Here is a 27,620-nt window from a genome sequence, read left to right as displayed (position 1 = left end):
GGGGGGAAGTGGGGCAATTTGCCCCAAGCCCCAGGCCCTGCAGGGCCCCCCAAGAGAATATAGTATTCTATAGTATTGCAACTTTTTTTTTTATGGAAGGGGCCCCAAAATTGCTTTTCCCCAGACCCCCTGAATCCTCTGGGCAGCCCTGCCAGAATATCATCTTTTAAAAAGACCTTCCCATTGGTGCCTTACGCATGCTCATACTCTATGACCTTAGTATTCACAACAAGTAAAGACAATTCAACAAGTTTGTTATATGCACTCAGTTTAAGGTATGTACCAAAAGAAAGTTGGCACCAATATCATAAGCAGCCAAGAATGGGTACCAATGGCAGCATCTCTTAGGTTATTAAACTACCACAGCGTATAACATTAATACAATTACATAACTATGTATGTTTATACTATACAACTATTCAAATTTATACTGACCTATCATTTAAGCAAACTACTTTTCCCCCATTGCACAATTATGAAGCAGAACAGAAACATCCAAATTTTATAATTTGTGGAAGTTAATGGATCAATTCAGTGTCATTTTAAGTTTTCACATCATTTCTCAGAGTATGCCACTCCCGTAAAGAAAGATTCACCACTCATTTTGTCATGCTCAGATATACCTTAGAAAAATAATCCTGCTTCCTCAAATTAATTTGTCATTTCAGTTATTAAAATAGTGTTACATGTATTCGTTTGACACATGCAGGTCATTAAAATGAAATCTGTATTATGATTTTTAAAAGTTGAAAATTTGACAGAGAACTATTCACAAACTGCAAAGTTATTAAAATAAGGCCTAGTATGTGTATGCAAAAGAATAATAGGCTTAGCTGCCACAAAAATTAGAAACTGCAGTTTTCCTTTAATAGCAGCTAGGGCCCTACCAAATTCGTAGTCCATTTTGGTCAATTTCACAGTCATAGGAATTTAAAAATCATAAATGTAATGATTTCAGCTATTTAAATCTGAAATTTCAGGTGTTGTAATTGTAGGGGTCCTTACCCAAAAAGGAGTTGTGGGGTGAGGGGCCACCAGGTTATTGTAGGGGTACTGCTCCCCTTACTTCTGTGCCGCTGGGCAGCTGGAGAGCGGCAACTGCTAGTCAGGAGCCCAGCTCTGAAGGCAGAGCCGCCGCCAGCAGAAGTAAGGATGACATAGCATAGTATTGCCTCCAGTGTTCCCTCTGATTTTTCCCACCCATGTGCGGAATGAATTGTGTTATGTGCACCAATATGGAGGTGATGTGTGACACATCTCCATATTGGTGCACGTAACAAAATTCATGTGGCAGGGGTGGGGCGGAGGGTTGGGGTGCGTGGGGTGAAAGCTCTGGCTGGGGATGTGGACTCTGGGGTGGGGCTGGGGATAAGGGGATCACGGCTGGGGCAGAGGGCTGGAGAGCAGGGGGGAAAGGAGGGAGGGCTCCAGCTGGGGGTGCGGGCTCTGAGGTGGGGATGAGGATGAGGGGTTTGGGGTGCAGCCTGCCCCGGGGCTACAGCGAGGAGAGAGGACTCCCCTGCCAGCTCTCTCTCCCCGCAGCAGCACCTAGGCTGGGGTGGAGAGGGGTGCCTCTCTCCGCCGCGGCAGATCCAGGGGCCACAGGTGCCTCTGCTACAGCAGGTCTGGTTTTACATTGGGGGGTCAGCTGTCAGCCTCCACCCCAAACCCCGCTTTGCTTCCAGTGTTTATAATGGTGTTAAATATATAAACAAGTGTTTTCAATTTACAAGGGGGGGTTGCACGCAGAGGCTTGGTATGTGAAAGGGGTCATCAGTACAATAGTTTGAGAACCATTTGGCTTAGAGGGAATTTAGATTGCCACCCAGCTCTGCGCTGCTGCTGGCGGGCTGCTGCCTTCAGAGCTGGCTACTGATTAGCAGCCATGGCTCTCCAGCCGCCCAGCTCTGAAGGTAGCACAGAAGTAAGGGAGGCAATACCGCAGCCCCCTAAAATAACCTTGTGACCCCCCCCCGAAACTCCCTTTTTTGGTCAGGACCCCCAATTTGAGAAATGTTGTTCTCCCCTGTGAAATCTCTATGGTATAGTGTAAAAGACCAGATTTCACGGTCCGTGACGCCTTTTTCATGGCTGTGAATTTGGTAGGGTCCTAATAATAGCAATCTGTGCACAGTACCAAGAGGCAAGAACTGCTGATCCTCTCCCCAGCTCTGAACTCATTCAACATGTGGCTTTGATCAAGTTACTAAAAAGGGTACATCTACACAGCCAAAAAAAAAAGAGCAATGGCAGCGAGTCTCCCCGGTGGGGCTTGCACTACAGCAGGGGTCGGCAATCTTTCAGAAGTGGTGTGCCGAGTCTTCATTTATTCACTCTAATTTAAGGTTTCGCGTGCCAGTAATACATTTTAACATTTTTAGAAGGTCTCTCTCTATAAGTCTATAATATATAACTAAATTATTGTTGTATGTAAAGTAAATAAGGTTTTTAAAAAGTTTAAAAAGCTTCATTTAAAATTAAATTAAAATGCAGAGCCCCCCAGCCCAGTGACCAGGACCCGGGCAGCATGAATGCCACTGAAAATCAGCTTGTGTGCCGCCTTCGGCACACGTGCCATAGGTTGCCTACCCCTGCACTACACGGTTAAAAATAGTGGTGCAGACATTCCTGCTCAGGAGGAGCCTGAGCTCTGAGATCCTCCCCTCCAAACTGGTTTCAGAGAGCCCAAGTCAGTTGACCTGGGCTCTGTGACTCACTGCTGAGGGGTTTTTTTGTTTTGAAGTGTGGACATACCCAAAGACACCAGGATCACAGATAAGTGAACGCCTTGCAAGTCACACAATTAAAGCATTCCGCTGACATGCGTAGATCTATGAATGAGATATGGTCATTCCCAATTACAAACCACAGAACTAGAGTGAGTATTCTCAATAAAGGGCAAGGTATTCAATCAAGAAGTTTGACAATATAATGCCTCAACTTCAAAGTTAAAGGTCAGGAAGGTAATATATGCCCCAATAAGTAATTTCCCCCCAAAAGCATGTCCTTTCCTAGTCTGTAATTACAGTAAGGTACTTGTGGACTGAAGAAAATGATCAGCACATTTAGGCACCTCCCTGGAATCTTATTTGTTAATTTTTGAATACACATTTTAAAACAGGTTTGACTGGAAACAGCTAGCTTTAGTTAGGAACATTACCAGCTATGGTTGAGGAAGACTTTGCCCTCCAAAAACCTTGCAGAATATAAAGTAATTCGAATATAAAGTAATTCAAATATAGCAGCTCTCATAACCACCTCGGTGTAAAACAAAAGAATGGAGGTCCTTTCACCACAAAGAGTTGCACAAACATCTATTTGCTACAGCCTTAAAATTAATTTCCCTCCCCAGCACCACTGAAAGTCTCATTGTCATCTGTTTTTAAGAATTCAAAGGCAAATTTTGAAGATATGACAGTTTTGACAACTTAGGGCTACACATCAGTATTGTCTTTGATAAAAGAAAGCAAATGATTTCAGAGACAATTTAGAGCTTGCTTGACAAGACTGTATGCTCAGTGCATATTAACTCTTAAACTAGGTTCACAAGGAACATGGCTTTTTGTAAAGACTTTCAATTGGAGCTTAATGAACTAATATTTATTACTCCCACCTTTAAAAAGATTCCCTACACGTTTTCCCTTAAAGGAAAATCTACACTTACTGTGAAAACAAAACACATTTTTTCTTTCAATTAGTTGGTATTTCTGCCCTAATTACCAATAACCACGTGGAAAGCGGAAAGCCAGTATTTTAGCAGAAGAGTTTATTGGAACCTATTTATTATCAGAAACAGCCGACCAAGACATCAATGAAGACAGGTGGTAGAGCCAATCCTTAAAGGTCAAAGTTGTACCAGAAATCTTGAAGACGTGTTAGTTGCAGAGGGTATGGCTACATTGCAACGTAAGCCCAGGGTTCAAACTCAGGCTCAAGCCAAGCCAAACCACCCCACCCTTCTCCCCCCCCCCCCCCCCCACGTTAACCCAGGACTCAGACCCAGGGTCCCAGAACCCCCTGGGGGTGGAGAGTCCGAGCCTGAGTCAAGGGATCAAGCCCTATTGCTTTGCAGTGTAGATGCAGCCCCACCAGATTTGTGTTCTGGGAATCCACCAAAAGTATCCCACAGGGCAACTTTCTTAGATAGTCAAGTTTGGCAGGCAGTCAAGTTTTCCAACATTACACCATAAACAAATAGTGAGAGCGGACACATTTTGGGGAGGTGGTTGAACTCGGGCTTGCATAATGCAGTGAAGATGCTGGCGTCCCAGATTGGGACTCAGGGTTCAACAATTCCTAATCTGAGTTTACAAAAGAATGTAAATGCACAAACCCAAGGTTAACAAACCCAGGGTCTGCTAATTCGAGATGTACTAGCCCTGGGTTTACTTTGTCTTATATACCCTTATAGGGCTTCCTTACTGTAGATGACCAACCATGCACATTTCATGTGGGGCTATGAGAGGAACAGCTTTCCTTTCAAACTTTGAGTGCTAGATTGAGCAAAGCAGGCAAAGTTGTTTAATTTATGTAGTCTTGTTTCAGGGGGAAAAAAAAGCAAATTGTACCTCATTAAGAACCATGCATTTTGGAGACAGTTAACCACATATAGGAACTCTGTCCATCTGTTCATTTAAAATGCTGCAATATGTGCAGAAAACACCAAGGCACTTAACATATATAACTATGCAAAAAGAAAAACTGTGCCAGTAATCATGGCAATTAGTCAAACTCACAAAATTTTAGCAAGTTTCAGATTAACTTTCTGCTTAAGTGGCATTGTAACTTAATTCACATTAATCTGAAATATTTACAGCAACCCGAGGGAGGTTTGGAGCTACTCAGGCTTAATTGTATTACTAATGTGTCCACCTGCCAGCCATTAGAACGCCAAGCTACAGCTCAGCTACACCCACTGTACTTTTCTTTCAGAACACCTACCTGCGTACTTTTCATGTTAACTTAAATATGCTAACTTCCTCAGATTTATAAATTCTACAACGTAATATGAGATCAAAAGAACCCCGATTCTACAATATTAGACCAAAGTAGAACATTTTAGTGTGTGATTTTCAAAATGTTTTTAAAAATAGGATCAGAGGGATTTTAAAATCATACTAAATAATGACGCAAAACTAAACTTAAAAAACCTCCTCAGTAGACCTTGTAATTTCTCACAAGAATGACAATTCACTCATTCCAGCCTTGGAGTAAATTAATTTTATGGATCATAAAAAATAATGTTAATGTGATCTAGGTCGTACCATTCTTATAATGGTAGTAGGAAATATAAAGCATCCACTGGGGCAATAATTCAGTGGCATACAGACAGAGCATAAATGCTAAAGTTACATTAAGTCAATTGGAATTAACAAGCATAATATTACTTCTACAGATCAGGTTTCATCTTTCAGTATGCCCTCTCTGAGTCAAACCTAAAAAGTTCCTGATGGTCCATTCTAGCGTTTTTAAAACCACAATATTTTCACACATGTTGTCAGTCAATGCCAAACATAGTCTAGGATATGTGTTTATTGAACCGATAAATGATTGGTAAAGTTATAGAAGCACTGAATGCACCAGAGATTATAAAAATGTAAGAAATAGCATGTTCAAAGCAGTTTTTGCTTAGAAAATGCAATTCTTTACCGCTATAGATTTGAATAGTGACAAGTTTAGGATCAAATCCCTTACTTTGAGGGAACTAGCCTAGGAAGTGAAAAAGTATCCTCTTTGACCACCAGCACAAATACTCAATATGTCAACAACCCTTACTCCTGTGAACAGTCCTGCTCATTTCCACAGGACTACTACTCATGAGGTTGCAGAATAGGGTACCATTCAACATTGTGTGATTTTTGTCAAATAATTCTCCAAATACATAGCACTGACCTTAGTCAAAAAGACCTGAGTTTCCATAACAAAGCTTGAAACATTGCTTCTAAACTAAACTAGACACTCTCAAACTCCACAAACAGTGACAAATACAAAAGCCAACACTTCACTGCTATAATTATGAATATAAAATCTTCAATAAGAACACTTTAAATTACTGAATTTGACAAATCCATTAACCTGGAAACACAGGAAAATACCAGTCTGCATATTAAGCTTCATGCACTACCACTGATGTGGTTTGTAGGTGACAGTTCTGGTCTTTTCTGTGCAGCTAGTGAGCAGCATAATAACTAATAGGAATAAAGAACTTTATTCTGAATATTAATCATACAATATTTTAAGTGATCCATTTAAACTACTTCAATTACACTGTGTAGAAGATATACATCTCCTCAGACTAATGTGCAGTTTTTTCAATACGTAGTATACTGCAGCAGGTCTGTCACAAAACTTTAATAAAACTAGCAATTTCACAAGAGTGTAAATGTAGGCTTTTGTTACACTATTCTGTAATAAACCTCAGAATTCATAAGCAAATCCTAAACAAATCCCAAGTCAATTGTTACACTGGAGAGCAGCTCCAAAACAAAGCTTAGCCTGAGGAACAAACCACTGACACAGAGGGCAATATTACTTTGCCAGTGTTTCATTTGTGCATCAATTAATCAAAGTTTCTAAAGGCCAAACCTCTAGTTAAATCTTTATCCCACTGCACTGGAGAGTCGGCAATCTCCACCATCTATTTGCTTTTCACTCTGAAGTAAAATAAACTGCAATAGTGACCTGCTTTTAATGGATTACGAAAATAATCTATATAAACTCCTTGATGAAGAGGTTGTCATAACTACAGGGCTATCTGCACTTCTGTCTCTTTTCTTGCGCATCTCCTCAGGTGCCAGGCCTCTTGCATATACCTATCCTAAGGCATACAGTACAGACCCGTTTACGCATGGATGTCGGGAGTCAAGCCGTCACGACCGCGTGTTGAGGGCCATACTGAAATATCTTAAGATATCTATATATACACACATGTATAATTATCTAGGATTACATGTGTATTCACAGCGTCCCAAATACTGCAGGCCTATCTATTAACAGGGCTTTGCAAGAATATAAATTCAAATGTGTAATCTATTAAAAACATTACTACTACTACTACACAGGGGTGAAAGTAACTCAGGACACTTACCGGTATGGGGCAGGGGTGGCTCTGGCCCTCAGAAGGGGCAGGGCCTCGAGCAGAAGGGCGGGGCTAGGAGTCAGCATCCCCCAGCCAGCCCTTCCAGGCCACCTGGTCCGTGCCACCCGGGGTTCCCATGGCCATTTAAAGGGCCCGGGGCTCCGGATGCTGCCGCTGTGGTAGTGGCGTCTGGAGCCCCGGGCCCTTTTAAATCGCTGGCCCTGGGTCAGCTGTTCCCTTTGCCCCCCCCGGCCTATCGGCGGCAAAAGGGGGGCAAAAGGGGCAGGGACCTAAGTGCTGCAGGGTCCTTTGCCGCGGCAGCGCTTTAACGTTGCTGCCCCTCTTTCCCCCTCCTCTCCCCCCCGTCAGCTGTAAAGATGTACAATACGTTTCTGCTCCGCACTTCCTGTCGATTTCTATGTCAGTGAGTTAGTGAGCAAATCTGTAGTGCTACATAGCAAGTTCCTGTACCGTGTGTTAACGAGTCTCGCGTGTTAAATAGGTAGCACTGAGAGACATGGTGCTACTGCGCATTAAGCGGATTCGCACATAAACAAGTCTGTACTGTAATTCTCCCACAGTTACACAAGGTACTGTAGCACAGGGCTTGGTTAATTAACTGTGCTTCTCTTCGGGAATTTGACCAGTGGCATAGATAGTGACCGAACAGCCTTCTTAAAACCAAAGTATTGTTTGTTTTAATATAGGAACAAAGCATTTAGAGAAAAGGGTTTAAAACAAAGTCCACGTGCATGTCTATCTACCTTATGTCTTCCCATCCCCGATGGAAAACTACTCAGGTATAACGTCTTCAGACACCCCCAAATGCTGTCACTCTGGCTCCCCCAAACAACTGTCTCTTTTCTTGAGACCTTTTTTTAAAAAACTGCCAGACTTCCTTTGTTCTTGTGAATGCCTGGGTTCTGACCTTGCTCACCAAAACCAGTTTTGTAAGTTGGCTGGAGCGAGAAGGTATAATCTTGAAAACCAGTAGGTAAGGCATTGTCTCTTAACCCTCAGGGGTATGTCTACACTGTAGCTAGGAGCATGCTTCCCAGCGCTGGTAGACAGATGCACATTTGCTCTGAGCTAGCATGCTAAAAATAGCTGTGTAGCCAGAGGAACCAAACTAGACACCCAACCACACACTCAGGTGGTCCAAGTGGGTTTGCACTCAAGTGGCTAGCGTGAGCTGACATCCATGCTACCCCTTCTTCCCACACTGCTATTTTTAGCATCCTACCTCAAGCAGAGAGAGCACGTTTATTACCAGCACTGCATTCAGTAGTCATAAATTACTGAGCAACTTCAATTCTGCCAGTTTACTTACATAAATTACACTTGTTTTCTAAACACATTGCCTCTGCAGAAACACACATTTCCCTCAGTTCCCCTCTGCCTCCAGGATTTTATAAATCTAACTCCAAAGCAGAGGATAGGTGGGATTGTCAGGGTTGCTCTGCCAAAGCAAACATATGGAAAACAAAATGATTTTAGTAAATAACCTCTTTCTTCTTGACAGCCCTTATTGTTAAGTTGCACTGTAGGAGACCAGCTAGAAACAACCATCTTCAGAAAGTGGGTTAATGAGAGCTGCTAGCGGGAGAACGCAGTGCAGCTCTTCCAAACAAAGCATCTGATTTTGTTGCAACAAACAAGCATAGAGAGAGAGAGAAAGATTCATGAAGGTATGACCAAACTATGCTTTATCCAATATCAGGAGGACCATTTCTTTCCACTAGGAAACTAATTTGGATCTACGAGTAGCTATCACAACTCCTCCTGGTTGCCCTCCTTTTTCCCTAAAATCTCATCAGTTTTACAACATAAGAGATTCATTCCCATTTGAAGAATCAGACAATAATAATCTAAGCTTTTACTGAGAAGATCTAAAGTTCTTAGCCAGAAATTTCTACGGACAATTACTGATATGGCTAAGGACCAAACATCTATATCATTTGTTATGGGACTGTATATGGGAATGTTTGGATAACTCTTCTACCTTCCTAGTTAACTCCAAAAATCCTCAGATTTTTAATGACAGAAATATATTCTATTTTGGAGCCTGAAAGGGCTGGAATGGGGGTGTGTGTGTGTGTGACCCAATATTAAATTAATCTGACTTTTTGACACCACAGCAACACATTTTCTTAAATGTCTCCCAAAGGCCCTCACTGATATGGAAGGCCACCTTATCTTTCTCATTCAGCTACAAAACAGTTTGAGTGGCTTTTAGGGAACTGAGGTCAAAGGGGATGTCCAGAGCAGAGCTATTTTGAAAGCATCACTAAGAGCAGTGGTCTCCAAAGTGGGGTGCGCAAGAGGATCCTTGGGGGTGTGCGGCAGGAGGAGTGTTTATTTTATTTATTTATTTATTTATTTTTTGTCCGGCAGTTCGGGCGGGAGTCCGAGCAGCTTTTTTTTTTGCTTTGGCAAAAATAGTAGAGCTGGCGCGGCAGGAGGTGCGTGCTCAAAAATTTTGTACTGATAGGAGCGTGCGATCAAAAAAGTTTGGAGACCACTGACTTAGAGAATAGCTTCATCATGTAATTAATAGGATGTTAGAAACTCTGAAGACTGGGGCCCTTCTTGCTGCAAGACCAAACACGCTGGGAAATCTAGATTAGACACTTGATTTCTTGGAAGGTTCTGCCTTGGTTTCAACTGGCAGACTTAAGACCTTCTCAATGAGTCTCCAGAATGGGTTCCTTCTTTGATAGGCCCAAAAACAGGTGAAGGAGGACATCATGCTCAATAATACCCAGAGGGAGGCAAGTAAATGGTAAACACCTTAAAATTCCTCCAGAAAAATTGGTAGCAGCCAGCAAACATCATGGAGCACTGATTTCATGAGCTCCCAGTAATACACTTAGCAACTGGACAGCTGCTTTCTGCACCGGCTCAAGTTTCCATGTTGGTAATTCAGTCTTGAGGTGACTGAAGAATGGCTCACAATAATCAAGTGCCTACTAAATGTTTAAAACCTATTTTTTTAATCCTGCTGAGCTATTAGCATCAATGAAATCTAGTGCCAACAAGTCCCATAAATTAAAGGTGTATTTTTCCACGCATACTACTTTACACGTGTATCTGCAGTAATTTTAAATTTCTTACAATTTTTACTGAATGCCTCCTTGGTTTTCTAGTATGAAAGGATAAATAGAATGCAATTTATCTTATCTATAACCTTTTGTTCTTTTGTATATATCTTTGCTTTTACCGGTCTTCTATCTATACTAAATAGTCCCAATCTTTTCATCCTCTCCGCACAGGAAGACTTTACATTTAATTCAGCTATTATGGTAATGGGTAGGTTAAGTACCTAGCTTTGGCACTTCCATTTCTGCTACATCTTTGAGATGGGGTGACCAGAAACAAACACGGTATTGCATGTAGGGGTGACATGCCCAGATTATGGTGCTATTTCTTATGAAATTGTGATCCTACCCAGTAAAAGCTGTAGGTCTCTGTCACCCTGTTAGAGACAATTTATTTTTAATAAATTATATTCTCCACTCAGATTAGTCAGTCCATGGCCCACTAATTGTAAAGATAAGCTGGCTGGGAGGATGCTATACTGAAAAACAGCCTGTCTGCCCTAGGCCTGCCATCTTTTTTTTAGCTGGCAAAAAGCTACCGTGGCTTTCCCCCTAAGACACATCCTTTCACAGCTACAGACATCCTTTCAGGCACTGCATCATCTTCTGGGAAGAACACTTTTTACTTCCCTTTGAAAGCATTAGACAATTTATTATTTCAGAAGGTGGAGAAAGCAACTAGGGGAGAGGCTATTCTAGATTTGATTTTGAAAAATAGGAAGGAACTGGTTGAGAATTTTAAAATGGAAGGCAGTTTGGGTGAAAGTGATCATGAAATGACAGAGTTCATCATTCTATGGAATGGTAGGAGGGAAAACAGAATAAAGATAATGTATTTCAAGAAGGCAGACTTTAGCAAACTCAAAGTTGGTAGATAAGATCCCATGGAAGCAAGTCTAAGGGGAAAGAGAGTTCAAGAGAGTTGGCAGTTTTCCAAAGAGACATTATTAAGGACGCAAGAGCAAACTATCCTTCTGTGTAGGAAAGACAGGAAGTATGGCAAGAGACCACCCTGGCATAACCAGGAGATCTTCAATGAGCTGAAACTCAAAAAAAGTCCTACAAAACATAGAAACTAGGTCAAATTACAAAGAATGAATATAAATATACACAAGCATATAGGGACAAAATTAGAAAGGCCAAGGCACAAAACAAGATTAAACTATCTGTAGACATAAAGGCTAACAAGAAAACATTCTACAAATACATTAGAAGCAAGAGGAAGACCAAGTACAGGGTAGGCCCATTACTCAATGAAGGGGGAAAGACAATAAAAGAAAACATGGAAATGGCAGAAGTGCTAAATTATGTTTTTGCTTCCGTTTCACCAAAAAGGTTAGTAGCAGCTGGACATAGAACCTAATCAATACCAGCGAAAATTAGGTAGGAGCAGAGGCTAAAATAGGGAAAGAACAAGTTTAAAAATTACTTAGACATGTTAGAAGTCTTCAAGTCACCAGGGCCTGATGAAGTACATTCTAAAATACTCAAGGAGCTGACTGAGGTGATATCCATGGCTATTATGTTAGCTATTATCTTTGAAAAGTCATGGAAGATGGGAGAGATTCCAGAGGCCTGGAAGAAGGCAAATTCAATGCCAATCAATAAAAGGGGGAATAAGGACAACCTGGGGAATTACAGACTATCATCTTAACTTCAGCACCAGGAAAGATCATGGAACAAATAATTAGGCAATCACTTTCCAAACACCTGGAAGATAATAAGGTGATAAGTAATAGTCAACATGGATTTTTCAAGAACAAATCATGTAAAATCAACCTAGTAGCTTTGTTTGATACAGTACCAAGCCTTGTGGATAAGGGGGAAGCAGTAGATGTAGTATTGCTGCAAGCCCCACGCCAGGGCCTGGCAGCTACGCCACAACGCCGTCCAGGACCGTCTGGTAAAGGCCATCGCCCCGCACCTGGGAAAGATCACCGTCAACCGCACCATCCCCAACACCGACAGCCTGCTGCGCCCGGACATCGTCATCACAGACGAGGATCGGAAAAAGATCATCCTCGTCGACGTGACGATCCCGTTCGAAAACAGGACCCCAGCCCGCAAGCTTGAAAAATACGCCCCCTTGGCGGACACCCTGCGGTCAAAGGGCTACGAGGTCTGCACCGACGCCCTGATCGTGGGGGCCCTGGGCGCCTGGGACCCTTGCAATGAACGTGTGCTTCGGACCTGTGGGGTGGGCCGTCGCTACGCACAGCTCATGAGACGCCTAATGGTCTCGGACACTATTCGCTGGTCCAGAGACATTTACACGGAGCACATCACCGGCCACCGCCAATACCAGGAGTGAGCGGGCGTGACTCTGCGCACCCGCAGGGGGGACGAGACCTGTGGACCCCCCCGTCGGACTCTATCCCCTAAGCCCTGAACCCACCAAACCGTACTCCACCGTGTGAGGGTCATCCTAGCCCCATTATTCAGTCCGCTTATTCATGCCCATGACTATCTGTAACCTGTTTGTATGAGTGATGTACCCTCACCGTTTGCTGGCTGTACCTTGAACTCACCCACCGTATACCCCGCATTGGGGACATGACAGACTGTGTATATGTATATGCTGCCTAACACCAAAACGCTAACATCCCCCCACAACCTGTATGTTACCCCCAATGACACAATAACTGACGCTTCAAACACTTTGTATCGTTTATCTTAAATATCCTCTAATAAAATTTAAATCTGTTCTCTTGACTTTAGTAAGGCTTTTGACACTGTCTCACATGTCCTCAAACAAACTAAGGAAATATAGCCTAGATGGAGCTACTATAAGGCAGGTGCATAACTGGTAGGAAAACCATTCTCAGAGAGAAGTTATCAGTGGTTCACAGTCAAGCTACAAGAGCATATCAAACTGGATCCTGCAAGGATTGGTCCTGGTTCTGTTCAATATCTTCATCAAGGATTTAGATAATGGCATAGAGAATACTTATAAAGTTATGGACAATTCCAAGCGAGGAGGGGTTGCAAGTGTTTTGGAGGATAAGATGAAAATTCAAAATGATCTGGATAAACTGGAGAAATAGTCTGAAATAAATAGGATGAAATTCAATAAGGACAAATGCAAAGTACTCCATTTAGGAAGGGACAATCAGTTAGTTACACCCATACAAAATGGGAAATGACTGCCTAGAAAGGGATCGTGTAAGGCTGCCTACATGAGACGTAATTCTTCCACTCCACTCCGCGCTAAGGCCTCAACTGAAGTATTGTCCAGTTCTGGACGCCACATTTCAGGATTGATGTTGACAAACTGGAGAAGTCTAGAGGAGAAGAACAAAAATGATTAAAAGACATGACCTATGAGGAAAGACTGAAAAAAAAACTGGGTCTGTTTGGTCTGGAAAAGAAAAGACTGAGGGGAGGGGGCACATGATAACAGTTTTCAAGTACATAAAAGGTTGTTACAAGGAGGAGGATGAAAATTTTTTCTCATTAAACTCTGAGGATAGGACTAGAAGCAATGGGCTTAAATTGCAGCAACGGAGGTTTAGGTTGGACATCAGGGTACTTGAGCACTGGAACAAATTGCCTAGGGAGGTTGTGGAATCTCCATCACTGGGGGTTAAACCACGTTAGAAAAACACCTGTCAGGAATAGTCTAGTTATTTAGTCCTGCCTTGAGTGCAGGGGACTGGATTAGATGACCTATTGAGGTCTCCTTTTGTCCTATGTTTCTATGATTCTCTTCTGACTACGGGTCTCTGCTATTCCCACGGGGCAGCCCTCTAGTTTCGTCCACTGTCTCTCCTCCTCAATTTCTGATACTGCCCAATATAGAAGCTCTACTTATGCAATGCTGATCCTCTTCTTCTGACTGGCACTCAGCTCACACTGTCTGATACTATGGTAGTCAAAGAAAGGTGCTATGGAGGGAGATCACTTTGTTAAAGTTTAAAAAAAGAAAAAGTACTGAACTGAAGGCTCCAAAAGTGGGTAAAAAGGACAGTCAGAAGCTACACTTTTTCTCTCTCAATTCACAAGCTTCAATCTACATAGTCAGGTGCTGAATGGAAATGGTATCCCTTTACACCTGTCCCAAAAACTACATAAGTCCTGACAACTTTCCAAATGCCTTAGTCCTGTAAACTCAAAAATCTCTTGGCACTTAGGACCTTGCACCTAGTTCTGGAAACACCACCAGCAAATTAGCTCAATTCCAGTATAACTCAAGACGGGACTTTTTGTACACATTTGGGGTGAGGAGCCAGGGCAACCTTGTCCATGTGGAAAATGGTCAAAGGAGAATCAGCCATTGAAGACAAACTCACTCTTCCTGCAGATGAAATTATTTAAAATGTCTTTAAATAGAAAACTCTCTGAAGAACTGAAATGGTGATCCTAATAACCTGTTTCTGTTATAACTGAAGTATTGTAAGCCACCCACAGCACACATTTAGACACCATATACCCCTCAGTCACCAGTTGCTTTGCTCTTTTCCCACATGGATACCCAAAATACCCAAAGAAGACTTTCTTCCCCCCAAAGTCACTCTTTTTGGCATCTTTATCCAAATGGGAAGGTCAGACCAGCCTTGCAACTTCTTTGGCAGCTAACCCCAAACAATGAGTCAGCAGGACATTTTAGGAAATACTGGAAACCTTTTTGTGGCACTTGATAAAGGTGATCCTTTAGGGAGGCTGGTGCCAATCCTATTTTCTTAGATAGAGCAAATTCCCATTAATGATGAGTTACTGGACCTTTTTCCTTGGACTTTAGGAAGTGCAACAGCCAATGAGCCTTGGATAGCTAAACCTTCCAATACCAGAGTCTCTACCACACAACCTAGAAACTTTTGTCCAAAATGTCAAGTGGCAAAGAGAGACATGGAGGTGACCCATCCTCCGAAAAAGCTGAGGAGGAGAAAAATTCTTCTTGCTGGTGAAAAGAAGGTTATTGCAAATACCCTACCCCTTCTTCCTCCTCTGAATCAGACAAGTGGTCAGAAGTACTGTCCAACAGAGAAGACAATGCTGCAGTTAGGTTGGCAGAGTAAATGAGACAGAAAACACATTAGTTGTGAGAAGACTGAGTAGCAGCAGTGTATTTTATGTCTCATATGTTATGATCCCCAGATTCCTAAAGAGGACCCTGCAAGCAAGGCCACATAATTCATGAGTTAAGAGGAAAGAAGGGAAGGTGACATGAAATGAGCTGCGCCAAGGGGCCAGAGAAGCTGAGAGAGAGCGCGCCTCATAACCCAAAGGAGAACAAAAACCCCAGGATATAAATGCATCTCTGCATTGACAGCTGTCCCCATAAGCCTATGATCCCAGGCTGATCAGCATAACTCACCGAACCAAGAACAATCCAGGAACTAGATCTTTAATAATCTTGGCTCCATATATTTGGTGCTGTAAGAGGGCACCCATGCAGCATCAACAAGAACTGCTTTCCAGAAAGTTACCAAAGCTGAACATTGCCACGGGTGTTAGGGCATATCCTTTAATCACACAAAGTGGGAGTATGCCTGGGTCACCTCAAAGTACAAGTAGCATGGGGTGAGCAGGCAGCAGCAACAAAAAGAAGGTGCTACCTCATCAGAGATTGAATACTGACAGCCAAGGAGAGAACCTTTTCCTTTCAAAAATAGATCTAAGGAGATCACTATGCAGGAACAGAGAGTTTTTAGAATATCTTTGTGAAAGAATAAGTTTAGTTAAATTTTTGCTCATTGCTATATGTCCTCATTGCTAGACCTAGTTTTACTTCTGTTCCTCACAAGGCTGGTCCTCTATATAGGACTGTACATTGCAGTGCTGCAACTCACTGAACTTCATGCATGTGAAAAAATATTCCCTATAATTTCAAGCTTTGAGTTTTGGGCACATGCAGGCTGAGTATGAGATGAAGAGATGTTTTTCACATGAGCTGAAAGGTTGCTGAAAGACGCAAAACCCCTATTTAACACTTGTAAATAGCTCCCTATAGTACTCCTGTTAGCCTGTGTTTCTGTTAAATATGATACAGAAACCTCTGAAAACCAGCTATCAACCTAGTATAGAGAAAAGGTCTTCTGCTTTTGTTAACTATGCCAGCCTGAAAGGCAATGTAGCTCTGTTTGACTGGGCAGCATAAACTGTAGCACTGACAAGTGCCACCCTATAATAGACAATCCACCATTCTAGGTTTAAATAACTGACTTTATGGTTGAAATTAGCACTGTGCTTGTAACTTCATCAGCAAAACTTCACTGATACAACAAACCACACCGTGTAGATATTCCATTTCCAAACGTACTTTTGTTTTTAGTAACCACCTTCTGATAACCATGACCGAACATCAGTTGCCATCAAGTTTTCTTAGCTGGTAGTCCTAGAAATCTGCAGCTAAAAGAACCACACAGATTTAAAGCTGAAAAGTTCTGCAAACTTACAGTCTGCTATCAGCTGGGAATGTAATTCCCAACTTGAGGAGACAGACCTGCACTAGCTCTCACTAAGCAAGTGCACTAGAAACAGAGAATGGTCATAGTGACGGGTAGGGCAAGTCATCCTGAGTACACACCTGTTTGAGATGCTAAGTATGTATTTGGGGTAGCTAACCCCCATCTCGCCACGGCTACACACTATTTTTATGGCAATAGTTCAGTTTTCACAGCTAGCGTGAGTATGTCTCCTCAAGTTGGGAATTACAGCCCCAGGTTAAAGGGTACATATACCCTTAGAGAGAAACTACTGAGATTCTTAAAAAGAGAATATAGATCAGCAAATCTAAACAGCAGTAAAGCTTATATATGTCACTGTTAAATGATGCTGCATAGCATCCAAATTGTGAAGGCCTAATATATAACACAAAGGACAGATTTAATAAGACTGCTCAAGAAAAAACACTTTTATAAGCGCATCACTACCAAAAGGAGGTATTTGAATACTGTTAAATTCTTAACAATTCAGAGATTTGTAGAGAGCAAAACATTAGACTACTACTCTTCAGAAAGGGATTTGCACAAATGAAATATTCAATTTTAGGTCCCAATATGTCCTTTTTCAAAGGCAAATAGGTTGAGGTGAAAGCACCTAACATACAGTGTCACAAAAAGACACCGCCAAAATTACATTCAACAAAATCCACACACATATAGGATTTTTCACATTTTCAGTATTTTATGTAGTCTATGATCTTAATGAAATCATGATTAATACAGGGTCTTAGGTATAAGATAACATTAAGACATTATATAGTGAATATCTCTAGCTGGAAACCTCCAAGGGGCGGGGGAGAAGACAATGGGACTAACAAAAGATATGGATACATTAGCCAAAATAGAAGATGAAACAAGGAAGTACATCTAGATAGGCAATGGGAGAACAAAGGAAAAGTGGTTTCTCCACATACACATCCTTTAGGGTGGAAGGGAACAGCCGGTCTCTCCAAAGCTAGTATGGTGACTGACCACAGATGACATATGAGCAGTACCAAACTCTACAGTGAATGCTTCCAGCTGAAAGAATGAAATCTTGGGTCCTTTCCCAAGAGCATCTACATCTCCGATTTCCTGTACTCCAAACTCCTGGCAGATTCCATCCCATTTGCACTTAAGAAATTCACTCAAATCAGAAGCACGTGCAGCTGATAGAGCTCACAAAACACCCCTCTCAACACTAGAAGCCTTACTATAATCTGTTGACCATCTGCCTTATGCTGTACTGCAGTTTGCCCACTTCCTGTGTCCTGCTGAATACTAGAATTCCTATCTAGTACCCATTTTCAACTAAAACTGAAAAGGGTCACTAATACCTGTAAACTATTACGGGGTATTTAGAGCTTTTATCATCTCAACACTTTCTCTGTTTTACAAGAACATTAGGAGTTAAACCTATTGGCAAAGGTATATTCTTTCTGTAGCCTCTTACAGTTTTCTGGTACTCTACCATTTTTCCTCTGCCACAGTACCAAGGCATAGTCATCAATCTTACTTCTGAACACGCTGGGAATTCCCTGCAGAACACTGCTACTGGCAGCCAACATACCCTGAACCTCTTTCTGTACTGCATTTTTTTTTTAAATCTACAAGATGCTACTTTAAGAGTCTCTGCTTCACATTCAAATGTTTAGTGTTCAATGGCAGAAGGGAAGAGAGCAATTGCAACTGCATAAAAGTTTTGAAGTTTATAAGAAAAACAAAATATGACAAATAGCAGAACAGCTTGGATGCAGTCACAGACAGAAACAGGACCTACCGACTGGGAATCTTGAACACCACAGAACCCATTCACTTCAGTATAAAGTGAGATGTCATATTGTGATACAACTTCAGTATAAAGTGACTTGTCTTATTGTGAAGACTAAGGTAATACTTATAGATGACTTCTAACATTAGTTTGTCACACAAAGGATAATTTTTTTATTATACATAGTGTGACTGTGGAGCCTTTGCTAAGTGTTCTAGAAGAACAGTTTAATCTTCTGACATTAAAGATATTCGTTTAACTTTTGTGAAAGCAAAGTGAACATATATAACATGCTCAGTTCTTTAGACAATCAATACAGGGCTGGCCAGATTGAGAGTTTCTCTTAGATCACATGGAAGTTTTGTACTTTGATCACATTTACAAACATTTTAATGTAATTGTTCCTGGAAAGAAAAGTTGACTGATGAAGGCAATAGTGTTGAGTATAAAGCCAGTGAATGTATGTGTTTAAAAAAAATAAAAAAAAAATTGGTAGAGAATAAATGCCCCAGAAATAGTACAGGCGACTGTAAGCACAGGTGAAAAACCAGAACACACACACAAGATACATATAGCCCTTTGGATTTGCCAGCCATAAGTAAACATAAAGAATATCCAGCTATATATATTTATTATTGTCTCTACTAAAATCCAGTGCCAGTCTTAAAAAAAAAGCATATTACAGTAGTTTTAAAGTTTCAGAGAAACCAGTCTTGGGATTGTAGGTGGAAGAGTAAAGGGTTTTTTCACCCATCTAATGTATGATCAAATATGAAATTGTAGCTAAGACAAAAGAGCTGCAGCTGGAGGGAATGCATACAAGCAGCTTCCTCCAGAACCTTTTCTATCTTACACTCAACCTGGACTAAATCACAATTTTTTCCAAACCCTGAAAATCGACAGACACCAGGGATCCCAGTTCATGTAACTTATTTTAATGTTGTTATAGTTACAAGTCACTGGAATTATCTGGGAAGAGGCTGCTGAACAAAACTTCATTAAAGAGAGAGGGGTTTTGGGTACAGTATTTTCTTAATGGTCCTTCATTTGGTTGTCTCTCGTTTCTTCCCACTTTAATAACAGTAAAATATTAGAATAGAAAGGAAAGGATTAAATTCATAATTCTACCTGTGTATTTAAAATAACCACCACTGTTATCTCCAAGTTCCTAGCCTCCAAATCAGTTATTCAGGTCATTTGTTTATTTGCTTGCTTAAAAAACATATCAGCAAAGGGGAAAACACATTTAAAAGCCCAAAATCTTTGGTAACCCAGTTAAGGTTGCCCAGTTGTGCTCTGTGCTATTCCAGAATGCAAAGAGTGGCTAAATTTAAACCTCTCAAAAACCAAAAAATACAAAGTTAAGGTACATACGCCGCCACGAGGAAACAGCCATTGGGAACAGTTCAGTAAGGGTGCTGCAAACATTAAACTATAAAGGGAAGTGGTGGGTTATTGATCTATGGATGTCTCTAAATCAAGACTGGATGTCTTTCTGGAAAATGCCTTAGTTAAACAAGTTATAAAGCTCGATACAGGAGTAACTTGACGAAATTCACTGTCCTATGTTATACAGAAGGTCAGACCAGATTATCTAATGGTCCCTTCTGGCCTTAATATCCATGAATCTATAATGAGCAGATAGGAGGAAGGACTAAGAACAGGCTACTATTTGTGCTGTATATTCCACAGACTGGAATGCCAGCATTTAACTGCATTCACGCCTGCTGCATTCTTTCTGTTATATGTAGCTATATTGAATGGCGATGTGGATTAATGGGAGCAGCATGACAGAGCTATCAATGTGATATGGGGAGAGGTGCATGTGTACCTTCAGAGATCAAGTTTGCCTCCTTTCAGCTCCGAATCCTGTAGATTGAGTCACCAGAGATACACAGGGATCTTTTATTCAACCATGGGGATTATCAGAAGTCTGGTGACATACATGCAGTGGTCTCCAGAGCCTACTGAGAAGAATCCTTAGCAAATCTGGAGTGGTTTATGTGGAGTACGCTCTCTGTTAGCATAAGCAACTTCTGTTTGCTATGCCTGACATAAATCTGAGTTTTGCCTTAGCAAAGAGGTATTACACTTTGTTTTGCAGTGTCATGTGCTCTGTTCCTGAAGTGTTCTGTAGTATCTGTAAGAGTTGAGAGCTAGTATATGCTGTTGGAACATTGGGCCTTTGCTCAAAGGGAGCAGAGTTACAGTTAGGTTGCAGAGTGGCGTGTACCTTAACTTTGTATGTCTTGGCTTTAGAGGTTTAAGTTTAACCACTCTGCACATTCGGGAAAGGCATGAGGCACCACTGCGAAATCTTAACTCTCCATTAACAACATTTTGGGACATTTAATTTCTTAGGTTTTTAACAAAAATTGCTCAGCATCTCCATGTACAGCCCAGCTCTTCTCTTCCCCTGCTCCTAGCCACAGAATGCACTGACAGCATGTTAGTCCTTTACTGATCCAGCGTCATCTCCTGTCTGTCTGACCAACACAACCTGGTTCTCCCTCCTCCCCATGGAGAGGTGGGAGCAATCATGGGAGCCACAGGTTGAAGAGCAAGGGAAAAGATGCTGGAATACTAGCCTGGAGTCAGTGGGGACACTTTTTGCAGGGGGACAGATGAAGCCCCAAATAACCCTCACTGCACTGCTCTGACCCCTTCCCTTCCACCCCACATTCTCCTGCACTGCTCTGACTTCCCCATTCCCATTAGAAGCAACATTAGCATGGGGAAGACTGAGCCTGGAGCCCCTTCCCCACAGCTGGAGGCAGGAAGAGGAAGGTGAGAAGTGCTGAATTCCTTCCTCTGATGAGGGAGCAGCCAAGTCCTGGAACAGCCATGGGGAGGAACTGTGGGGAATAGAGGGATATTTGTAGGGGATGGAGGAAAGTGAGGGCACAGATGGCTACGCTTCCCTTTTTACCAAACATCACCGAAGGGAAAATTGCCCAACATTCCCCCTCACATATCTGCTCTGTCAGCACTTCTGATCTCCCAAGAGAGCAAAGGTCCCTTTGAGGACGATCCTTTATTTGAGGGACTGTAAAAAAACCAAACTACTTGTTTGGAAAGTCAGTTCATCAGAACAGTATTCATCCAACTGGGTTTGCCGCAGCTGGGCTTGTACTATTTGTTCTTCCCACAGTCAGAGGAAATCCAGGACCAGTAAGCAGCATGCGCAGTAACTGGAGTTTTTATGCAGAGGTATACCTGTGTGCTTTCAAAAGTGGGCTAGCCGGGAAAGGGTCGTTTCAAAAACATGCTGGAGATTTTAAAGTGGGGGAGGGAGGAAGTGTCTCCTTCCAGCCACAGTGCAATAGAGTTCAAATTTGTGACCAGAGAGGTCACAGTTGCTGAAGTACTATTTTTAGTAGTACATGTAATGTAGCATCCATACATGTTTTACCGGTGGAACAGTGCTGGTAGAGGACCCGTGTCATTCAGGGAAGTAGTTTTCAGTTACTGTCACTCAGGGTTTTACTGACAGATCTTAAAATTGAATGTGGATGCATACAAAGATGTGCTGAAATAAGGAAGGGTTACTGGTAAAATTTTGTAGTGTAGACCAGGCGTAGTAGAGAGAAATCCTGAGTGGCTGAGATCAGTTTAGGGAGGATTAGAGCTATAGTTTGAGCCTAGGTGTTCATTAAAAAAAAAAAGTTACAGGAACCAGTTGATGTTGTAAACATTTTTTTAAAGGGGGGGGGGGGGAGTTAGAAGTGTATTTTAGGAACCCCTTTGTCAAATGACACTAAGTTTGACCACTAATCCTAACCTGAACAACCATGAGTCACAGCAAATTTCAAGACAATCCAACTAATTTGGATTTTAGAGCACTTAAAATAGTTGACCTTTAGACAGAAAGTGACACTCAACCTTAACTAGCAGAGCTGGTGAAATGCTTACTGGAGAGAGTTCAAGTTATTTATTCTTTATCAATCTAGCGCAAATAAACTGTGGGCAGAACTCAGTTTTCCCCATCAATGAAACCACAGAGCGACAGCTGTAGAAAAATGAGGCTGGTTATCTATGTAGGACTGGGATGGAGAACAGATAGAAGGGAAGTGGATCCCACACACAAGATGATAGCTACTTAGTACAAATCAGGAGAAACAAGAGTTCCTAAGAAACTGGTATCTATAAGGGGGAGGACACAGGATGTAGAGAGGAAGGGGTAATGTAAAGAAACTCACAGCTGAGCCCCTCACATTGGTACAAAGAAGTTATGAAGGGAGTACTTGCTGGGGTTGTAGGTGAAGCAGGAGATCTATGGCAGCTGATTGTCATGATGGCAACTACAGGTATACATCTCCTACACAGAGTACTCACTAGGGGTCAGCGTAATGAGGGTTCCATTAAGGTTATTAATCATGTGCCGGATATAACTAGAACACAGAGGACACTCATTAAGTGTCACTGGTGAAGCAAGGGCTGTGTGGTAGCGGGCAGCACTACTGAGGGCCCATGGAGGTACAGGAGATGGGGAGAAGAATTTGTTAGCAGATGTTGGTGGGGCGGGGGTCTCCCAAGGATGGTGGTCATGCAGCAAGTAGGAAGTGTACCATGGCTCTGCAGGTGCTAATAGCTACACACGGGAAGACAGCAGGGCAGATGAGGTCACTTGTGAAGCCAGGGCTCTGCATGGAATAGTAGTAGTACAAGAGCACTGACGGATACTTACTAGGGGTCATTGGTGAAGCCGGAGCTCACTGGGGCTGGAAGCCCCATAGGGGAACTCAGAGGGCATCATGACGGGGTATGGATGTCTGATGTGAAGTATTCACTAGGGGCTCCATAGTCTATGAGGTGGTATAAGGGTATGGTGCCTGAAATGGAAAACTCACTAGGGTCACTGAGGAAACTAGGACTCCACAGGGGCTGGGAACCATATATATATAAGGGATGGGGATACAAAAAGCAATGCAGGCAACGTGTGGGATACTCACTAGAAATCACTGGTGAACTAGAGGCTGATAGGTGGGGGCAGGATAGGAGTATAGTGCTCTGTGTCAGGTACTCACTAGGGGTCTCTGAAGTGGGGCAGCTCCTCAGATGCTGTCAGATATATGGTGTGGGTCCATGGAGGTGATATAGGGTTTTGACGGCTGGTAGCCATACCGGGTGGAAGAGCATGGGATGCAAAGGGATAGTATGGACCACTCACTAGGGGTCATTGATGAAGCAGGGTCTCTGCTGGGACTGGCGGGCTGTATGTGGTGAGGTGTAGGGAGTAAATGGGGCAAAGTGCTCAGTAGGGGGTATTCACTAGTGGTCAAGAGAGGGCTGGTAGCTGTATGGAGGGGTACAGAGAATATGGGGCATGGTGCCTGGCATGGAGTCCACAGCAGAGGTCACTGATGAAAAGGGGTATGTGGCAGCTGGGAAAGAGAGGGTGCACTGGGACATGGTGCCTGGGGAGGGTATATGGGGCAGGGTGTGGGGTACTCACTATGGGTCACTGGTAAGGGGTGGATGGGTGTCCTGGGATGCATGGAACAGGGTGCCTGGGGGTACTCACTAGGGGTCACTGGGGAAAGGGGGCAGGGTGCCTGGGAATATTCAGGGCACAGAGAGGAGCACTCAGTATGTGGTCACTGAAGCAGGAGCAGGGTGCATGGTGTACAGTATGGGGTATTCACGAGGGGGGTTCTGGTGAGATGGGGGCAGGGTGCCTGGGGTTACATGGAGAAGGTGCCTGGGGGTACTCACTAGTGGTCTTGAGTGGGCGAGCGGGAATAGTGTCTAGGGCTGCATCGAGAGGGCAGGGTGCCCAGGGTACAAACTAGGTCACTGGTGAGAGGGTGCATAGTGCCGGGGGACACAAGACGTGGCATGAGGCATGGCATGAGGGGTCGCTGGTAACAGGGCCCGGATGCCCAGGGTGATAGGCGCCCAGAGGACCCAGGGCAGGGCATGAGGTCCTGACTAGGAGTCATTGATAAGGAGGGAGTAAGGTGCCCTGAGGTACTCATGAGGGGATGCTAGTGAGGGAGGCCACTATGCCCAGGGGGACATGGGGCAGGGTACCCGGGGTACTCATTAGAGGTCACTGGTAAGAGATGCCCGGGAGAACATTAAGCATGGTGTGGGGTACTCATTAGGGTTCACTGCTGAGATAGGGCAGGGTGAAACAGGGCATGGGGTGGGGTACTCATGAGGGGTAAGGGGGCGGGAATGATGCCTCGCGGGGCACAAGGCACAGCATGGAGTATTCAGTAAGGATTGTTGAAGAAGGGGCTGGGAGACCGGGGGAAACGGAGCATGGTATGAGGTACTCACTAGGCATCGCTGGTGAGGTGGGGGTTGGGCACCCAGGTGGACATGAGCCAGGGTACACACTAGGGGTTGCTGGTGAGAGGTGGATGGGGTGCTGGGGGGGGGGGGGGGGACGGGGGGAGGGGGACATGCAAGGCAAGGCATGGGGTACTCAGGGGGTCACTGGTATAGGGGAGGCAAGTACTCACTAGGGGGTCACGGGGCAGGGTGCATGGGGTACACATTGTGGTTCACCGGTGGGGGGGGGGGCAGAGGGACACTCACTAAGAGTCACTGGTAATGGGGGACAGGGTGACCCGAGGGGACAGGGGCACAGCATGAGGTACTCACTAGGGTTCACTAGTGGGAGAGGATAGGGGGCCCAGGGAAGCAAGGGCATGTTATAGGGTACTTGCTAAGGATCACTGGTAAGGGCAGCAGGATAGCCAGCAGGGTGCCTGGGTACTCAATAGGGATCACTGGCGAGGAGGCTAGGTCCCCAGGGGTGTGGGCATAGAGGCCCAATACTCACTAGGGATTGCTAAAGAGGGGAGCAGGGTGCTGAGATGCATGGAGTAGGAGCCTGGGTTCTCACTAGGGACTGCTTGTGAGGGGAGCAGAGTACCCGGGTACAACTTAGGGGTCACGGGAGAGTGGGGAAGGGAGCACAGGGTAGGAGCCCAGGTTCTCACTAGGGAGAGCTGGCGCAGGAGAAGGTGCCTGGGGGTGAGGCCAGGTATTCATTAAGAGGCGCAGGGGGATGCCCAAGGCAGAAACCCAGGGTGCAGGACAGAAGCCAAGGTACTCATTAGGGGGCACTGTGTAGGGAGGTGCCCAGGGGGCAGGAGAAGTGTACTCACTAGGGGGCGCTGGCAGGGGGAGGTGCCTGTGGGCAGGAGCCCATGGCCAGAGCTTGGCACTCACTAGGGAGCGCTGTGGGGGCCGGAGCCGGGCGCTCACTAGGGCGGGCCAGGGGGGCGAGGCGGGGGGGCAGGGGGGGGGAGGGGGGCGAGGAGGGCGCCACTGGGGGGGGCGGGGCCAGAGGAGGCCTGAGGGTAGGGGGCAGGGGCGGGCCTCACTGGGGGGCGCAGCCAGGCATGAGGGCGAGGGGCGGGGGCAGAGGCTGGGGCAGGGGGGGGGGCGGGGGGGGGGCCGGGGGGGGGCCCGGGGCAGGGGGCGGGGGGGGGGGGGGCGGGGGCTGAGGGGGGGGCCAGGGGGGGGCGGGGGGGGTGCAGGGGGGGGCGGGGGGGCGTTGAGGGGCGCCCGGGGCAGGGGCCGGAGCCTGGTGCTCACTAGGGGGCGCTGAGGGGCCACATCCCGGGGGTAGGGGCTGGAGCCAGGCTTTCACTAGGGGGTGCTGAGGGGCCAGAGCCGGGCACTCACTAGGGGGCGCTGAGGGGCCGCAGCCCGGGGGCAGGGGCCGGAGTCGGGCGCTCACTCGGGGGCACTGCGGGGCCGCGGGCGGGGGCCGGAGCCGGGTACTCACTAGGGGTCGTTGGTGAAGCGGGGGCTCCGCGGGGGCTGGTAGCCGTACAGGTGACAGTAGAGCACATCGAAGCAGAAGCAGCACATCTCGGCCGACACCACCATCTTCCTGCAGCCGGGCCCACCGGAGCCGGCCCCGGGGGAGGCGAGCAGCGAGGCGGCCGGGGGGGAGAGGCCGCCGGGGCCCCCGCCGCAGTTGGGCGGCAGCGGCGGGGACAGGACGCAGCCGGCGGCGCCCCCCGCCAGCCCCCCCAGGCCGTTGAGGCGGGCGATCCCCGGCGGGGGTAGCGCCCCCGGCTCGCCGCCCGCTGCCGCCGCCCCTCCGCAGTGGGAGCTGCCGCCGCCGCCCCCCGGGCCGGCCGAGCCCGAGGGAGGGGAACTGGAGAGTTTCTGCTTCTTCACCCCGCAGCAACCCGCCGCCATCTTGGAGCCGTCTCCCCCCACGCAGCGCTTCCGACCCATAGCGGGGGGGCCGGCCGGCCGGCCGGGGGACGTGCGGCCGCCTGCTCCGCCTCCTCCCGGGCCCGCTCCGCCTGCAACGGGGAGGGGGCAGGGAGGGATGAATGGGGAGAAAGAGAGAGCGGAGTTAGAGCCGCCCCGGCGTGCCAGGCGCCGCGCCTCGCAGGGCGCAGCCACCTTCGCTGGCCCCTGCCCGGCAGCGCCTCGTCCCCCCCAGCTCCCCGCCGGGGAAGGGCCCGAAACCCTCCCGCCTGCCGAAGAGCCGCGCCCCGGCCGCGCGAGCCCGAGGAGGCGGCTGACAATGCCAGACTTGCACAGTGCAAATGACCTCGGCTGGCTTTTGCTTCGGAGGGGGGAAGGAGAAGCGAGGGGTGTGTGTGAGCCAGCCAGCGGGAGCATCAACTGCTGCACCCACAAACCCGGCGGGCCTGTGATGGCTGGCAGCGGGGACGGGTTTCAGTTAAGACTTTGCTGAGGCCAGCAGCCAAGGGGGCAACTGGGTGTGACCCTGGTGGACTAGTCTAGTGCTTCCCTTCTTTAATCTATAGTTCCTAAAGGTGAGATCTGCCCCACGGGAACTGATGGAACATGGAAGTGCCTTTGCTTGAGACAGTTAAAACTGCACTGGCTAAAACACTGACGAATAATAGTTTACGTTTGTACCTTACATCTCAAAGGAGCATCAAGCATACTAGAGCCTCACCCATCACTAAAATGCAGCTATCACTGACGTGGAAACTGGCAGCTTTTTAATATAGAATAGCAATGCTACCAAACTATTTAGGCAGGGAGTGAAGAATATTATATGTAGTTGAAAAAACCAGGGATATTTATATAGGCAGAAAATCATTATCCAAATTAGAATACAGCCTCAGAAAATCTCAAGGGTACTTTTAGGGCCACAACTGGTCAGGAGCTCAGTTTTACATCTTATATTGAAAACAGCATCACAGCAATGTCCTACCACAATCCTGGGCATTGATTCATTGTGGATTTAAAGGGAAGAGGTTTCAGAGTGGTAGCCCTGTTAGTCTGTATCATCAAAA

The 27,620-nt window shown here is 45.3% G+C and overlaps 1 protein-coding gene across 1 annotated transcript in view; it reads right to left on the bottom strand.

Annotated features, from left to right (window-relative positions):
- The window catches only part of AMMECR1 (AMMECR nuclear protein 1), a 113,810-nt gene extending 87,233 nt beyond the window's left edge, over positions 1 to 26,577 (bottom strand). The window contains exon 1 of the mRNA XM_039488655.1: positions 26,117 to 26,577. Within this exon, the coding sequence (XP_039344589.1) occupies positions 26,117 to 26,577 (461 nt within the window). The remainder of the gene's footprint in view (positions 1 to 26,116) is intronic.
- Positions 26,578 to 27,620: the final 1,043 nt, after the last annotated feature.

The sequence above is a fragment of the Mauremys reevesii genome, linkage group 9, assembly GCF_016161935.1.
Source record: "Mauremys reevesii isolate NIE-2019 linkage group 9, ASM1616193v1, whole genome shotgun sequence".
Taxonomy (NCBI): domain Eukaryota; kingdom Metazoa; phylum Chordata; order Testudines; family Geoemydidae; genus Mauremys; species Mauremys reevesii.
This window is presented reverse-complemented; position numbering and strand designations above follow the sequence as displayed.